The sequence below is a fragment of the Hemiscyllium ocellatum genome, chromosome 32, assembly GCF_020745735.1.
Source record: "Hemiscyllium ocellatum isolate sHemOce1 chromosome 32, sHemOce1.pat.X.cur, whole genome shotgun sequence".
In the NCBI taxonomy this organism is placed as follows: domain Eukaryota; kingdom Metazoa; phylum Chordata; class Chondrichthyes; order Orectolobiformes; family Hemiscylliidae; genus Hemiscyllium; species Hemiscyllium ocellatum.
This window is the reverse complement of record NC_083432.1, coordinates 51,382,143-51,400,520: the sequence shown is the minus strand read 5'-3', so window position 1 is coordinate 51,400,520 and position 18,378 is coordinate 51,382,143. Positions and strand designations below refer to the sequence as shown.

Sequence of the window (18,378 nt, the reverse complement as noted above, 5' to 3'; positions counted from 1 at the left end):
TGAGTTTCACTCCAAAATTTAATTAGTACAGCGAACGTTTTATTAACTGGCCCCCATGGGACCAGGAGCATGCTGTTTGATCAAATATTCTGATTGATCAAGAGGTTCACACAATCAGTGTAAAAACACACACCAAGTAACAGAAATGTAATGCAGAAGGTTATACACATGACTGTTATACTTTATTTTCAGCATAAATCATTTAAATAAAAATGCCTTAAATACAAATTACCTGCAGAGAGCCTTCTCACTCACACTCTCAACTGACCACTTGGATATCACAAAGTTTGTGATTACACAGTAAACTTGTGGTATTTCAGGTTTATAATTTTTGCCAGATTATCAAAAGTGCTGGTTCATAAGGTGCCAGTTAAAACAAAGTTTGCTACAACACAAGCCCAAAATAATGAAACTGTTTTGAATATATGTGGCTTGTACTAAACAGTTGTGAGAGTTAAATACACAAGAAAGAGAATAATTTTGTCATTTTTATTTCAAGTGTTATTTAAAGGATTCTGCTTCAGATTTCACTCCAAGAACCCAACTGTTGCCAGAAAATCAGAAACTGCAAAGTCAGTTCGCCTGAAATCAAATCAATTTTCCACCCTTGTCAAACCATCGCTCCAGCAGAGAACAGACTGCTTCAGACAAGCTCTGTTACATTAGGACAACTAACTAATTGCTGATCTAAGATTGTCCCTTGGTAACAGTGGATACAGATATCATAGATGAGAACTAAACAGGGTTTGCAAACCCAAGGCAGTGGGATCTTTCACAAGCTAAGCTTATAATGTAGCTTCTGCCGTAGCAAGTACGTTCAGCGTAAGACATATCATTCTTTGTTTTTCTAAACTTTAACTTTCTCTCTCTTTCTGTCCCAACATCATTTGGCTGTTAGTTTCAGTGGCAGAAACATTTAGCACAGCAATCATGGTTTCCACAGTCTGAATTCAATATACAGCTCACTGTTTCCAACTAATTTCTAGACACTTCCTGACATTAGGAACCCAACTCAATGCGTCCAGAATAAGAAGTTATGACAAATGCCTGATTCTCCGTTGTCTGTCAATTTTGGATTGTATCCCTGGGCAGGTCCCACAAGATCAGATTCTGAATCTTCAATGGAGTTGCCTTTGACAGCTATTAAATTCTGACCCCTGATCAAGCTGAACTGGAGAGTAAGTTCTCAGTAATAGGAAGGGGGTCCAGCAGGTGAAGCTGGGGGAGGGGTAAGTGTGGTTATCTGCAGCAAAAGCAGGTCAAGGTGTGCTGACAACACACAGCAATGCAAAATATGCTTTTTCCTATATCTGACAAAGTCACGTTGGTCAAATTCACATCAGGTGTTCAGGAAAGGTGGCTGTGGATTTGCTGCACAGTCTAACTCACAATCAAACAAAAACTTAACATGAAGTAACAATGGGATCACAGCGTTTCCATCTTCCGTTCAATTCCCACGTACTTCAGTGCATCAGCCTGACTGTATCTAAAACAGAAACACAGGAGTCAATTTATCATGTGTTTCAGTGGCTAGCACATGCCTGTTTTCTGCTGATCTCATTTGTATTGGAATGAGCTTTGATTTCACTGATACCCTTCGACAGGATATTTTAGTTTACATTTTTCAGTTTACATCAATCTAAAATTGCACTATAATTACAACAGGAAGAGGGAATAAGAAGCAAATTGGGGTCAGTTTGACATTCAAAGTTGGGTAAATGAGATCAGTGAGCTGCAGTATCAGACAGCCGTGAATTATTTTACATACCATTGTGCTTACAGAGACCTGGAAATAAACCTTCCTGAATCTCTCTTTTTCAAGGAAAGAGGGAGCAAAGAAAGGAGGAAGGAGTGGCAGAATTGATTAAGGAGAGATTACAGTGCTGGAGTGACACACTGTCCTCTAAGAGTGAAGGAAAGAATCTATTTGGTTAGATTTAAGTGACAATAGAGGGTCCCATATTATGGCAGGGTGTTTTCTCTAGATCATCACTGAAAATTTGACAGGAATCAAATTTATAAGGAAATTATAGAAAGATACGAAAGTTATGGCATAGTTATGACTAAAAGACTTTAAAATCATAGTATCATGGAGCTGTCTTTGATTCTATCCTTGGGCAACTGCCTGTGTCTATGTGGGTTTCCTTCAGGTGCTCCTGTTTCCCCTAACAGTCCAAAGATGTGCTGGCTTAGGTGGATTAGCCATGCTAGGGTAGAGGATTGGGTCTGGGTGGGATTCTCTTCAGAGTGTGGGTCTGGACTCGATGAGCTGAATGCTTGCTTCGACACTGAACAGATTCTATATTCTATAAACTGGGGTATAATCGTGTAAAGGAGGGAAAGCAGGAAGAATGTCTGCAGTGTCTTCAATAGAATTTTGTTTTATCAATAAAATTCCAATTTGTTGGAGAAGACTGTCACATCGCACTGGGAGAACAAGCTGTTATTCCCAGAGTCATCACAAAGATTATGGATTCTACAGAAGCACACAAAATTCCCTAATTAATCTGTGTTTCAGACTAAAGTTGACAGAAGCATAAACCATGCTTTTGTACTAACAGGAAATACTATTTAGCTCAAGTGAATAGACTATACCTATAGATAAGCAATAATGAAACATTGGCATATAACTCCACATTAAAATTGTAACCAAATTATAAAACTCACCTGACTTACACATACATATATACACAAACTATAGAGAAAATCTCAGTTTTATTGGCAAAGGGAAAGCAATCTAATGGCCCCTATTATTCATTCGATTTGACAATAGACAATAGGTGCAGGAGTAGGCCATTCTGCCCTTCGAGCCTGCACCACCATTCAATATGATCATGGCTGATCATCCTTAATTAGTATCCTGTTCCTGCCTTATCTCCATAACCCTTGATTCCACAATCCTTGAGAGCTCTATCCAACTCCTTCTTAAATGAATCCAGAGACTGGGCCTCCACTGCCCTCTGGGGCAGAGCATTCCACACAGCCACCACTCTCTGGGTGAAGAAGTTTCTCCTCATCTCTGTCCTAAATGGTCTACCCGGTATTTTTAAGCTGTGTCCTCTGGTTCGGCACTCACCCATCAGCGGTTTCCTGCCTCCAGGGTGTCCAATCCTTTAATAATCTTATATGTCTCAATCAGATCCCCTCTCAGTCTTCTAAACTCAAGGGTAAACAAGCCCAGTCGTTCCAGTCTTTCAGTGTAAGGTAATCCCGCCATTCCAGGAATTGACCTCATGAACCTACCTGCACTCCCTCAATAGCCAGAATGTCTTTCCTCAAATTTGGAGACTAGAACTGCACACAGTACTCCAGGTGTGGTCTCACCAGGGCCCTGTACAGCTGCAGAAGAACCTCTTTGCTTCTATACTCAATCCCTCTTGTTATGAAGGCCAGCATGCTATTAGCCTTCTTCACTACCTGCTGTACCTGCATGCTTATCTTCATTGACTGGTGTACAAGAACACCCAGATCTCTCTGTACTGCCCCTTTACCTAAATCTGCCTTCCTGTTCTTGCCACCAAAGTGGATAACCATACATTTATCCACATTAAACTGCATCTGCCATGCATCTGACCACTCACCTAACTGGTCCAGGTCACCTTGTAATCTCCTAACATCCTCATCACATTTTATCCTGCCACCCAGCTTAGTATCATCAGCAAATTTGCTAATGTTATTGCTAATACCATCTTCTATATCATTAATCTATATTATAAAAAGCTGCGGTCCCAGCACTGATCCCTGCGGTAACCCATTGGTCACTGCCTGCCATTCCGAAATGGAGCCGTTTATCACTACTCTTTGTTTCCTATCAGCCAATCCAAGTTAGTACTTTTCCCCCAATACCATGCGCCCTAATTTTGCTCACTAACCTCCTATGTGGGACTTTATCAAAAGCTTTCTGAAAGTCCAGGTACACTACATCTACTGGATCACCCTCATCCATCTCCAGAGTTATATCCTCAAAAAATTCCAGAAGATTAGTCAAACATGATTCCCCTTCATAAATCCATGCTGACTCTGACCTATCCTTTTACTATTATGCTGAGATGTTTCTTGTGCTGATCAGAATGCTACTTCTCAATCGGTTTTCTCAGGACAGTTTCACTTGTTTGCAGGAGGCACAGGGTGGCTGGTTCACAGTCAAAGGGTCTCTGACATTCTAATTAAAATAAACCGATTTTCTTCTGGTTTAAAGTAGCTTTTACTGCAGAGAACAGAGAGGCAGCTCCTGAGCTCATAGAGATCTGAAGGCTTCTCACTATCCTGATCTGACCCCCAAGGTGGTTAACTACCTGAGAGCTAATTACATTGTTGTTACCAGCCAGTAAACTTTAGGAAGCAGACAGTAATAGTGGAAGGATGCTTATTGGACTGGAGGCCCATGACTAGTGGAGTGCCTCAAGGATTGGTATAGGCCCATTGCTATTTGTTATCTCTAGCAATGATTTGGATGAGAATGTACAAGGCATGATTAGTAAATTTGTTGATGACACTAAAATAAGCGGTATCGTGGACAGTGAGGAAGGTTCTCAGAAATTGCAGCAGCACCTTGATCAGCTGGGGAAGTGAGCCGAGAAATGGTAAATGGAGTTTAATATAGATAAGTGTGAGATTTTGCATTTTGGAAAGTCAAATCAATGTTGGAATTTCCTGGTGAATGATAGGGCATTAAGGCGTGTAATGGAACAGAGGGATTGTGGAGTTCAGGTTCACAATTCTCTGAAAGTGGAGTCACAGGTAGATAGGGCAGTGAAGGTAGCTTTTGGCACACTGGCCTTCATCAGTCAAGGCACAGAGTATAGAAGTTGGGAAGTTATGTTACAGTTGTACAGGACGTTGGTAAGGCTGCACTTGGAGTAGTGTGTTCAGTTTTGGTCACCGTGTTATAGGAAGGAAGTTATTAAATTGGAAAGAATGCAGAAGAAATTTACAAGGGTGTTGCCAGGACTCAATGGTCTGAGTCACAGGGAGAGGTTGGACAAGTGAGGACATTCTTCTTTAGAGTGTAGGAGACTGAGGGGGGACCTTATAGAGGTATAAAAGATCATGGATCGGGTGAATGCACTCAATCTTTTTCCCAGGGTTGGGGAATCGAGGACTAGAGGGCATCAGTTTAAAGTTAGTAGGAAAAAAATAAAAAGAAACCTGAGGGGCAACTTCTTTTATACAGAGAGTGGTGCGCATCTGGAATGAGCTGCCTGTGGAAGTGGTTGAGGCGGGTACATTAACAACATTTAAAGGCATTTGGACAAATACATGGATAGGAAAAGTTCAGAAGGATATAGGCCAAGTGCAGGGAAATGGGATTAGCGTGGATGGGCATTTTGGTTGGTATGGACCAGTGTGGGCTGAGCAGCTTGTCTCCAAGCTGTAGGACTCTAATTCCAGAGATGAAAGGCCCATCTTCTGAAGAGTGATTGAGACATTTACACCCATACTCACTAGAATGAGAAGGATGGGAGGAGATCTAATTCTAGGAGCAGATCGAGGTGTGTGGTTGATGTGATGTACATGGGCTTCCTAAAGCCAGATCACAGCATTGTTGGCAAATCTAAACCCCGCAGGATAAAACGATATTTACAGTAGTTTGTAAAGTTGGATTGGTTACAGGAAATAAAAAGCTTTGGTGATTGGTTTCCAGCTTAAGGAAAGCAGAGAGGTTCTCCCAGCCGCCAGTTTTATAATCATGGCTGTTCCTGACCTTTGTAAATGGCTGTAAGTAGGAATAACGAGACACAAACCTGAAGGGACTGAGGAAATTAATGAGAAATGACGGCTGTCCAAATGTGCTCTTCACCTTCAATGATTTGTGAAGATTTAATGTGATCTTTTACCTGTAATCGAAGAATAATTCCTCGCCAGTGTGGATCATTCTTTTTGCAAATATTCCAATTCGGTGATCGCCATTCACCATGACAACTGGAAGAGGAGAACTTGAGTTTAGCAATGTGCGGGAGCCATTGTCCATTTTTGTGGGTCAGAGGTCAAGCAGTTGGGAACCACAATTCTGATGGCAGGGGACTGAGTTGGTGCCTGGTCTGGAAGGTCATGGGTTGGTGGTTACATCAGTAGAGGGAGTCAGTCAGCTTGTCACGGGTCATGAATAGTCACAAGGTCAGAGGTCTCAGGGTCAGACAGCCAGTGATTAATGCGAATGGATAGAACACTTCTTGAAATGAAGAGCAAATTACCATTTTCCCTGTCAGATCATTGGCACTCTCTTCATGTCAGTTGATTCCCCACCACCCTCTGTAACCTACCCCTAACTGCTCCACCCCATTTACCCTCCACCCTCAAATTCATTCTCTATCACCCCTGCCACCATGGGGTTTCTGAATCCTTACCTTTTGCATAGCAGTTGGGATTGACAGAGTGATTTGCAAAACGGATTTTGTTTCCTTTGCGAGTTGCATCAACAACAAAATCTAGAAAATAGGAAATGAAAGCAATGATGAGGCAGGAGCCTGTTTCATCCCCATCACCCAGCCCTCATTATCCCTACCCTTCAGACTATCTTAGAAGTTAGAGGTGTGAGAGCTGATCTTACTGAGGCATGGGATCCTGAGGGGAGATGCTTTTCCCTGTTTGGAGAAATCCACAACTAGGGGACATTGTTTAAATATAAAGGTTTCCTCATGTCAAACAAAAACTCAGCAGGTCTGGGATGTATGCAGAGAGAGAAACAGAGTGAACATTTAGAGACCAACATGACACCATTTTAGAGTTTGTTCTCTCTGAAGCTTGCTAATCTTTGCATTCGCTTCCCCACTCAGCAATGGAGACTGGGTTACTTGTCTTTCTTTGCTCTGAGATGGGATGTGAGAATTGCTGGCAAGGCTGGCACTTGTTGCCTATTCTTATTTGTTCTTCAACTGATTGACTGTCCAGGCCATTCCAGAAGGCTGTCTGGGCCAGAGGGCTTAGGTTAAGGTTTTGGTTTACTGGGTCAGTGACATTATCCACTATACCACCATCTCCTCATATTAAATATATATATATTATGTTAAATAGATTCATGGTGGGGTGGAATTTTTGATGGATGAGAGAATCGGAGGTTCTCTAGACTAGGGTTGAGGCCACAATCAGATCAGCCATGAGACAGCCCCTAAATATGTTGTGACACATACATCTCCTGGTCGTTCAACTCACAGCTGAGCTCATTCTGTAGTCACATGTTGGATTCAATTGTCCGAGACTACTTCAGAGGCAGAGAATCAGAAAATGCCTTCCGTGGCAGCATAATCCCTGTGTGTATCCCAATTTTCCAATCCTCATGAGATATTAAAGGGTTAATTTCTTTTGCTGACCTGCAGGAATTTAGATGTCCCGGGGTAGGGTGATATGTCTCTGTCTTACAGGTAGAATGTAAGGAATTTACATTCCCATCCTTTGCCATTCAGAGTCATTTGCATCATCATCCCTTATTCAGAATCAATAAGAACATTGCAGTTAAAATTCCGACTGCACCCTACAGTTACAGAAAAATACAAATTACACCAGGTCTTGCCATTAATGAATGATTTAATCACATTATCTCTGGAAATGATGTGAATTCTACAATACGTCTTGAGTGGTACGTGACAGTGGGGGAAGGCGGGGGGTTGTTTTGTAAATGGTACTGACTGCAAGTTGAAACTCTAACTTTATAAAGGAAGGACTGTTGTTTCTGTTCAGAGAGATCTCTTGACACGGTTCTGCCAGCCTTGCGGAGTATGTTAAGGGTTCCTCCAGAAAGCTTGTACTTGTTTAAAAAGAATTTGGTTGTTCACAGAAGTTGGCATGTTGCAGTTGTATCAAGTATGTAAGAATCTCAAGAAAAAGAACCTAACACTCAGATACCAGACCCTGTCTCCAGCATCACCTCTGATATACAACATATGAAGCAGATTACTGGCACCACTGACCATTGTTTAGATTGAAGAGAAAACTGGACATGTATTTATCATAGACTTTCCCACGACGATCTGCTTCATCCTGAGAAATTATCTGCAAGGAGACAAATCAGGGATCACTGATCATCCCGCAGTGAGTGCAAACTTTCAAAGTAGACCACACAACCTCTCAGCTCCCGCCCATTCTAAACGATCAATGGTACTCAGTCCAGGTCCAGGGCAGTCCACAAAGACTCACTCCGCATAGAATAGATTAGATTCTCTACAGTATGGAAACAAGTCCTTCGGCCCAACAAGTCCACACTGACCCTCTGAAGAGTAACCCACCCAAACCCATTCCCCTAACCTATATTTACCTCTGACTATGGGCAATTTAGCATGGCTAATTCACCTAACCTGCGCATCTTTGGACTGTGGGAGGAAACCAGAGTACTTGGAGAAAACCCACACAGACACGGGGAGAATGTGTAAACTCCACACAGGCAGTTGCCCAAGGCTGGAATCGAAACTAGGTCCCTGGCGCTGTGAGGGCAGCAGTGCTAACCACTGAGCCACCATGCCACCCCAGTCCAGGCCCAGGACAGTCCACACAGACTCAGTCCAGGCTCATGACAGTCCGGATAGACTCAGCACAGGCCCAGGACAGTCCACAGAGACTCAGCCCAGGCCTAGGACAGCCTTAATAGACTCAGTCCAGGTCCGGGACAATTTGTATACACTCAGTCCAGGCCCAGGACAGTCCGCATAGGCTCAGTCTAGGCTCAAGATAGTCCGTATATATTCAGTCCAGGCCCAGGACAGTCTGAATAGACTCAGTCCAGGCCCAGGACAGTCTGAATAGACTCAGTCCAGGCCCAGGACAGTCCACATAGACTCAGTCCAGGCTCAGGACAGTCCACATAGACTCAGTCCAGGCGCTGAGTGGCTTCAATGCCTCAACTGAGCATTGCCATCCAATCAGGGATTAGCACGGATTTAGGGAATCAAATTGCTTTCCAGATCAGAGACCATAAACCAGAGGTCACCGTGGGAACCTGACATATTCCACCATGCAATAAGAACATTAAACAAAGACCAAGAGATCGGCCCCTCAATCCTGCTCCACCATTCAACAAGTTCATGGGTGATCTGCTCATGATCTGAACTCCACTTTCCAGTTCGTTCCCACAATCCAGCCTTGACTGATCTTTGTTAGAGAATTCAAAAGCTTAACAGTCTTCTGGGAAGAGAATTTCATTCTCACCTCAGACTTAAATCAGACACCCCTGATCCTGAAACTTTGACCTCTTGTCCTGGACTCCACCAAGAATGAGAAATAAACATTCTCTCAGCACTCACCTTGTCAACAATCTTAGATAACAATGTCACCTCTCATTCTTCTAAACTCCAGTGAGTCTCAACTCGAGCTGCTCAACCTTTGACAGGTGACAGACCTGTTTATCCTGGGTACCAGCTGAGTGAACCTTCACAGCATCTAATTACCCTTCTCTAAAAGGGAGATCAAATTGTATACAGTACTCCAGCTGCAGTGCCAATAATGGCCTGTACAGTTATAAGAAGGCTTCCTATTTTTGTCCTTCATTCTCCTCACACTAAAGGCCAATGTTCCATTTGCCTCCCTAATCACTTGCTGGTTCTGCATTGTGACTGTTTGCAATTTGTGTCAAAGACACTTAGATCCCTCTGCAACACAGTTGTCAGTGTCTCTACATTTACATAATGTCCGTATGTAATATTCTGATTCTGTTCTTCCAATCAAAGTGAACAAGCTCGTACGGGTGGCACGGTGGCTCAGTGGTTAGCATTGATGCCTCACAGCGCCAGGGACCTGGGTTTGATTCCAGCCTCAGGCGACTGTCTGTGTGGGGTTTGCACATTCTCTCCATGTCATAGAGATGTACAGCATGGAAACAGACCCTTCAGTCCAACCCATCCATGCCGACCAGTTATCCCAACACAATCTAGTCCCACCTGCCAGCACCCGGCCCACATCCCTCCAAACCCTTCCTATTCATATACCCATCCAAATGCCTCTTAAATGTTGCAATTGTACCAGCCCCCACCACTTCCTCTGGCAGCTCATTCCATACACGTACCACCCTCTGTGTGAAAAGGTTGCCCCTTAGGTCTCTTTTATATCTTTCCCCTCTCACTCTAAACCTATGCCCTCTAGTTCTGGACTCCCCAACCCCAAGGAAAAGACTTTGTCTGTTTATCCTATCCACGTCCCTCATAATTTTGTAGGGGTGCTCCGGTTTCCTCCCACAGTCCAAAGATGTGCAGGTCAGGTGGATTGGCCATGCTAAATTGTCCCTTAGTGTTAGGTCCACTAGTTAGGGGTGTGTAGGGTAGGGGAGTGGGTCCAGGTGGGTTACTCTTCTGAGGGTCGGTGTGGACCTGTTGGGCCGAAGGGCTGGTTTCCACACGTTAGGTAATCAAATCTAATCTAATCGAAATCAATCTGCTAAATCTTTATCCACTCACTCAAGCTCTCAATGCCCCTCTGTAGACACTTTGTGTCTCACTTACAGTTCGCTTCCTCTTTATAGTGGCAATACAGTCACTCCTTTCACTTAATTCGATTGTAAATAGCTGAGCCCACAATGCTTCAAACACTTTTTATCCTTTACACGCACTCTCCAAGACCCCATCGCTCACGTTGTGTATGATCTTCGAGGTCAACCCTTCACATAAAACCCCTGTAACTGTAACTCCATGAAATCTGCTTGTGAACCAATCCTTAATTCCAACAGTGATGACTGACCTCTCCACAATATTCTGAGATGAACTCATTCTTCTGGACGGATTCCTTAATGAAGGTTCCCCATCCCGCAACGTCTGATGGAGCAATGAGTAGGTGCTGAGAGAGAAAGAGGAATCAGTAAGAGAGAGAAAGCCCCAGACTGGGATCATCGCAGGATTCAGAGGCACAATGAGTCCTGCTGCTGGACAGCACTGGGAATGGCCCCAACCCCAACATGGCCCCTGGGAATGTACCGCCAACCTATCTCCCCTTAACTACTTGGATCTCCGTGTCCTGCCCCTCACCTGTTCCCCTTGATCTCCCTCAGCTACCGCCTCTCCCCCCCCCCCTCCCCCCCAAGTTCCATCCCCTGCTCCCCCAGCTCTGACCCACCTTCTTGAGGCCGCGCTGGATGCTGCAGTTCTTGCACGAGACGTTTTTGCTGCCCCAGTGTTCGGCTGCCCCACATGTCTGGCACAGATCAGGGTCACACTCACGCACTGCCAGGTAACATGGACACTGCTTGGTGTTACACTGGGTCTTACAGCGACAGCCAGGAAAACGATTCTGACCTGGGAGGAAACACAGAAAGCCATATCACAGTCTTAAAAGCCAAATGGCCTCCTCCGACATCTGTTCAAACCATTCAAGAAGAATTCTTTCGCAACCCTTCCTGAAGTGTCCAGTCTGTTTCTGCTCTCACTCGTGTAAGATGAAATTAAACCCTTCACAATCTCAAAAAACTCTTCATGTTGATTAACTGTGGGATTTATTCTTATTTACATTTTTCATACAATGAGGCCAATGGCAGCACCAGAGACAATTTAGAACATCTGTCTCTTTGTTTCTTTATTCATTCACACAATGAGGGTGTCACTGGCCAGGCCAGCTTTAGTGCCAATCCCTAATTGCCGAGAGGGCAGTTAAGACACAACCACATTTCTGTGGCTCTGACATTCCATGTAGACTAGACCAGGTAAGGACAGCAATTTGTTTCCCTAAAAAGCATTAGTGACCCATGTGGGATTTCATGACAATTGACGTGTTATGTTAATATTTGACCCAGATTAGTATTGAAACTATATTCCACAATCGTTCTCACTGCCGCCCGACCTCTTACCAATCAGCTGACAATATCTCAGTTGTTCTTCATACCCAGTTCCATCACTACCATCACCTCAATCCTCATTGGCCAGAAGGCCCATCATATCCTTTCACCCACCTGCCCCAGACCACACCCCACACCCACCTCCCCCAGACCACACCCTACACGCACCTCCCCCAGACCACACCCTACACCCACCTCCCCAGACCACACCCTACACCCACCTCCCCCAGACCACACCCTACACCCACCTCCCCGAGACCACACCCCACACCCACCTGCCCCAGACCACACCCCACACCCACCTCCCCCAGACCACACCCCACACCCACCTCCCCCAGACCAGACCCCACACCCACCTCCCCAAGACCATACCCCACACCCACCTCCCCAGACCACACCCTACACCCACCTCCCCCCGACCACACCCTACACCCACCTCCCCCCGACCACACCCTACACCCACCTCCCCCAGACCACACCCTACACCCACCTCCCCCAGACCACACCCCACACCCACTTCCCAAGTTAATACCCACCTCCTCCAGACCATGCCCCACACCCACCTCCCCCAGACCACACCCCACACCCACCTCCCCAGACCACACCCCACACCCACCTCCCCCAGACCACACCCCACACCCACCTCCCCAGACCACACCCCACACCCACCTCCCCCAGACCACACCCCACACCCACCTCCCCAGACCACACCCCACACCCACCTCCCCCAGACCACACCCCACACCCACCTCCCCAGACCACACCCCACACCCACCTCCCCCAGACCACACCCCACACCCACCTCCCCAGACCACACCCCACACCCACCGGCCCCAGACCACACCCCACACCCACCTCCCCCAGACCACACCCCACACCCACCTCCCCCAGACCACACCCCACACCCACCTCCCCCAGACGACACCCCACACCCACCTCCCCAGACCACACCCCACACCCACCTCCCCCAGACCACACCCCACACCCACCTCCCCAGACCACACCCCACACCCACCTCCCCCAGACACACTCCACACCCACCAACATCCCCCAGACCACACCCTACACCCACCTGCCCCAGACCACACCCCACACCCACCTCCCCCAGACACACTCCACACCCAACATCCCCCAGACCACACCACACACCCACCTGCCCCAGACCACACCCACCACCCACCTCCCCCAGACCACACCCCACACCCACCTCCCCCAGACACACTCCACACCCACCAACATCCCCCAGACCACACCCCACACCCACCTCCCCCAAACCACATCCCACACCCACCTCCCCAGACCACACCCCACACCCACCTGCCCCAGTCCACACCCCACCACCCACCTGCCCCAGACCACACCCCACACCCACCTCCCCCAGACCATACAACACACCCACCTCCCCAGACGACACCCCACACCCACCTCCCCAAGACACACTCCACACCCACCAACATCCCCCAGACCACACCCCACACCCACCTGCCCCAGACCACACCCACCACCCACCTCCCCCAGACCACACCCCACACCCACCTCCCCAGACCACACCCCACACCCACCTCCCCCAGACCACACCCCACACCCACCTGCCCCAGACCACACCCCACACCCACCTCCCCAGACCACACCCCACACCCACCTCCCCCAGACACACTCCACACCCACCAACATCCCCCAGACCACACCCCACACCCACCTGCCCCAGACCACACCCACCACCCACCTCCCCCAGACCACACCCCACACCCACCTCCCCAGACCACACCCCACACCCACCTGCCCCAGACCACACCCCACACCCACCTCCCCAGACCACACCCCACACCCACCTCCCCAGACCACACCCCACATCCACCTCCCCCAGACCACACCCCACATCCACCTCCCCCAGACACACTCCACACCCACCAACATCCCCCAGACCACACCCCACACCAACCTGCCCCAGACCACACCCACCACCCACCTCCCCAAGACCACACCCCACACCCACCTCCCCCAGACCACACCCCACCACCCACCTGCCCCAGACCACACCCCACCACCCACCTGCCCCAGACCACACCCCACCACCCACCTGCCCCAGACCACACCCCACACCCACCTGCCCCAGACCACACCCACCACCCACCTCCCCCAGACCACATCCCACACCCACCTCCCCAGACCACACCCCACACCCACCTCCCCCAGACCACACCCCACCACCCACCTGCCCCAGACCACACCCACCACCCACCTCGCCCAGACCACACCCACCACCCACCTCCCCCAGACCACATCCCACACCCACCTCCCCAGACCACACCCCACACCCACCTGCCCCAGACCACACCCACCACCCACCTCCCACAGACCACACCCCACACCCACCTCCCCCAGACCACACCCCACACCCACCTGCCCCAGACCACACCCCATACCCACCTGCCCCAGACCACATCCCACACCCACCTCCCCCAGACCACACCCACCACCCACCTCCCCAGACCACACCCCACACCCACCTGCCCCAGACCACACCCCACACCCACCTCCCCAGACCACACCCCACACCCACCTCCCCAGACCACACCCCACATCCACCTCCCCAGACCACACCCCACATCCACCTCCCCCAGACACACTCCACACCCACCAACATCCCCCAGACCACACCCCACACCAACCTGCCCCAGACCACACCCACCACCCACCTCCCCAAGACCACACCCCACCACCCACCTGCCCCAGACCACACCCCACCACCCACCTGCCCCAGACCACACCCCACCACCCGCCTGCCCCAGACCACACCCCACCACCCACCTGCCCCAGACCACACCCCACCACCCACCTGCCCCAGACCACACCCCACACCCACCTGCCCCAGACCACACCCACCACCCACCTCCCCCAGACCACACCCACCACCCACCTGCCCCAGACCACACCCCACCACCCACCTCCCCCAGACCACACAACACACCCACCTCCCCAGACCATACAACACACCCACCTCCCCAGACCACACCCCACACCCACCTCCCCAGACGACACCCCACACCCACCTCCCCCAGACACACTCCACACCCACCAACATCCCCCAGACCACACCCACACCCACCTCCCCCAGACCACACCCACCACCCACCTGCCCCAGACCACACCCCACCACCCACCTCCCCCAGACCACACAACACACCCACCTCCCCAGACTATACAACACACCCACCTCCCCAGACCACACCCCACACCCACCTCCCCAGACGACACCCCACACCCACCTCCCCCAGACACACTCCACACCCACCAACATCCCCCAGACCACACCCACACCCACCGGCCCCAGACCACACCCCACGACCACACCCCACACCCACCTCCCCAGACGACACCCCACACCCACCTCCCCCAGACCACAACCCACACCCACCTCCCCCAGACCACACCCCACACCCACCTCCCCCAGACCACACAACACACCCACCTCCCCAGACCACACCCCACACCCACCTCCCCAGACCACACCCCACACCCACCTCCCCCAGACCATACCCCACACCCACCTCCCCAGACCACACCTGCTTACCCCAGACCACACACCCCCTCCCCAGACCACACTCCATGACCACCTCCCCCTCTCACTTGGTGGGAATTTGCTCTGCCTTACACTCAGGGTTGCACTGACAGAATTTCTCACAGAAGTTCTGGGCCGTGACACAGGGACATGTGACATCACAGGGCCGCTCAGGGTGGTCACATGGCTGGTAATTGTAAACCTGATTGGATGAATTGTCTGCAAAAGAAGGAAGCACAGAAAATAAACAAATAAAAACATTAACCTCCAACACATGTCCCAATACCTCTTCCCCAACATTCCCCTCTTCCTGCCCCTTCTCCAGCACCATGCCCTTCAATCAAGCTCCCCACAACATTCCCAACATGAAGTGCAAGTTTCAGAGGTCATGTACAGTGACATAGATTCAGAGGTCACATTCATTGACATAAGGTTAGAGGTCACCCACACTGGACACAGGGTCAGAGATCACTCACACAGGGGCATGGGATCAGAGGTCACCCACACTGGGCACAGGGTCAGAGGTGATTGAATTATTAGAGTCAGTTTGTGACACTGGCCTTTCTTCAGCTGCATCCTCCTGCAATGTGCTGCCCACAATCTGTAATAGAGAGAAACCAATTCAGAGGCTGTGCCAGTCAGTGTTAATTGGTCAGAGTTTATAAAGTACAGGACGAGACCCTGACTCACTGGCTTGGGGTCCAGCCATACGAGCAAGGGAACAGACTGTCCAACTCAAACATTCCTCATTTTCCTGTGAAGGGGTCAGGGTCAGAGGTCAGAGGTTGTGAGTCTGCAACTAGGCAGCATCATAAGGTTCTGCCTCAACTCCCCCCCCGGCCTTTACTGATATACCAACACGCCTCTTTTAACATTATCCAAACATTTTTCAGATGATGATGCGATTCTAGTTGAACTGAAGCAGTTTTGCCTTGTTTCTGGGACTTGACACAAAAGATAAAAGATGATAAGAAGTGGACCATTCAGCCCATCAAGTCTCCCCTGATATTCAATATAATCACAGCTGATCTTCACTTTCATCTTCACTCCCACCCCCTCCATAGACCCAAGAGATCACAAATCTCTTGATCCCAACTGTAAATATATTCACTGATGGGGTGTCCGCGACTGTCAGGGGCAGAGCATTTTAAAACTTCACAACCCTCCAATTGAAAACATTCCTTCTCATCCCAGTCCTAAGGATTGGTCCCTTTTCCTGAAAAAGGGTCCCGTATTCTTGATCCCCAGCCGAAGGAGGTAACCTGAGTGTTGACCCTGTCAAACACCTCAGAGTCTCTGAATTTTAAAAACATCTAAACTTCAGATGTTAAGGTCCAAAGCATCACCGTCGAGGCAACATTATTGCCCATCCCTAATTACCCGAAGGGCAGTTAATCATTGCTGTGGTTCTGGAGTCACGTGTAGGCCCAGACCAGGGAAGGATGGCAGTTTCTTTCCCTAAAGGGCATTAGTGAACCAGATGGGTTTTTCCAACATTTGACAACAGATTCACTGTCATCATTTGACTCTTAATTCCTGATTTTTATTGAATTCAATTTCCACCATCTGCTGTGACAGGATTTGAACCTGGGACCCCAGAACATTACCTGGGTCTCTGGATTAATAGTTTTGTGATAATACCATTCTGCAATCACCACTCCTTAAACAATGACTATTCATAAAAATAGTATTAAATTATTTAATGATAAATGAAATATAACCTCATTCTATATGACCCCTTACTCACCTGTCCCTGGCTAAACACACACTCACCGGTTCCTGGCTATACGCACACCGTCCTATCCCCTAGCTATATGTACACCCACCTGTCCCAGGCTATACGCACACCCACCTGTCCCAGGCTATACGCACACCCACCTGCCCCAGGCTATACGCACACCCACCACCCTGGGCAAGACACACACCCACCGCCCTAGGCTATACACACAACCATCACCCCAGGCTATACGCACACCCACCTGTGCTTTCTTTTTTTCTTTGGTGGGGACAGAATGTGATGGTCGGTGGGCAGTTTGTGAATGATGGAAGATTCCTTCACTGCGAACTCATACACCTTCAAGAGAGGATACTCCACTCAGGAACAGCAACATTTCATCTTTTGAAAAATTCATGAGTTATTACTCCCAGTAAGTCCCCCATTCCCACTCCCACTGGCCGATTCTGAGCTGGAGAGAGTGGACACAGAAACCCTGCCTGCAGACCTGTACACTCAGGACAATCTGATGATTTGCAGACTTCTACTCTCTCCAGTTCAGATTCACAACCTGCACAGCCATAACCTAGATGATTAAAAAAAATCTCTGATTCAAAATTTTATTTTAACAGTGATCTGCATTAAGTAATAAACATTCTATAAAATTTTATAAACTTAACAGCCCCATGTTTGCCCCAATGATCTCAAATTTTAAAAGGCAAAATGAATCATCTCCATCCACTGCAACTAATTCTCCGTTTCTCCTTCTCATCGGCTTGCAGAGCTCACAACCTGTTCCTGTCAACCTTCTGCTGACCTACCTGAGTGCAGGTTTTGGTTTTTATCAGTCTGGCAATTGCACAGAAATTGTTGAAATAGGTTCCATGTAACACACGGAACAACGATTCCTCAGCACTGTCCCAAGCTACAGCCTGTGGTATTGCACTGTGTACATCCAATTCAGGGCTCTCACTCATCCCCAGAATCTCACTTGTCCTGGGAGTCTCGCTCATCTCAGGGCTCTCGCTCATCCCGGGAATCTCGTTCACCCTGAGGGTTTCACTCCTCTCAGGAATCTCGCTCATCCCGGGAATCTCAATCATCCCAGAGATCTCGCTCGTCCTGAGGGTCTCAATTGGCCCAGGGATCTCAGTTATCCTGGGGGTCTTGCTTGGACTAGGGGTCTCAGAGGCATCATCTGGTCCAGGCATTGGTTTCAGTTTGACTGGTGTTTGACTTCGGGAGCTTCCTTCCGATAAATCTGTAAATACAAACATTGATAGAGTTACCAGCTGGAGACTGACTGGGGGTTCAGTGGTTTTAGGTCCTGATAGGAAGGTACAATGGGAATTTGGG

General features: G+C 48.8%; 1 protein-coding gene across 7 annotated transcripts in view; it reads right to left on the bottom strand.

Annotated features, from left to right (window-relative positions):
- Positions 1–18,378, bottom strand: part of ezh1 (enhancer of zeste 1 polycomb repressive complex 2 subunit) — a 57,048-nt gene continuing 38,670 nt past the window's right edge. For 6 of the 7 annotated variants that reach the window (XM_060849007.1, XM_060849009.1, XM_060849005.1 and 3 more), the window contains 10 exons: positions 17,844–18,283; positions 17,288–17,382; positions 15,785–15,909; positions 15,402–15,527; positions 11,032–11,210; positions 10,660–10,755; positions 7,908–7,989; positions 6,348–6,428; positions 5,838–5,922; positions 1–1,486 (listed from right to left, as the gene is read on the bottom strand). In XM_060849007.1, the coding sequence (XP_060704990.1) occupies positions 1,426–1,486; positions 5,838–5,922; positions 6,348–6,428; positions 7,908–7,989; positions 10,660–10,755; positions 11,032–11,210; positions 15,402–15,527; positions 15,785–15,909; positions 17,288–17,382; positions 17,844–18,283 (1,370 nt within the window). In that variant the 3' untranslated portion in view covers positions 1–1,425. The remainder of the gene's footprint in view (positions 1,487–5,837; positions 5,923–6,347; positions 6,429–7,907; positions 7,990–10,659; positions 10,756–11,031; positions 11,211–15,401; positions 15,528–15,784; positions 15,910–17,287; positions 17,383–17,843; positions 18,284–18,378) is intronic. The other variant, XM_060849011.1, reaches the window with a different exon arrangement.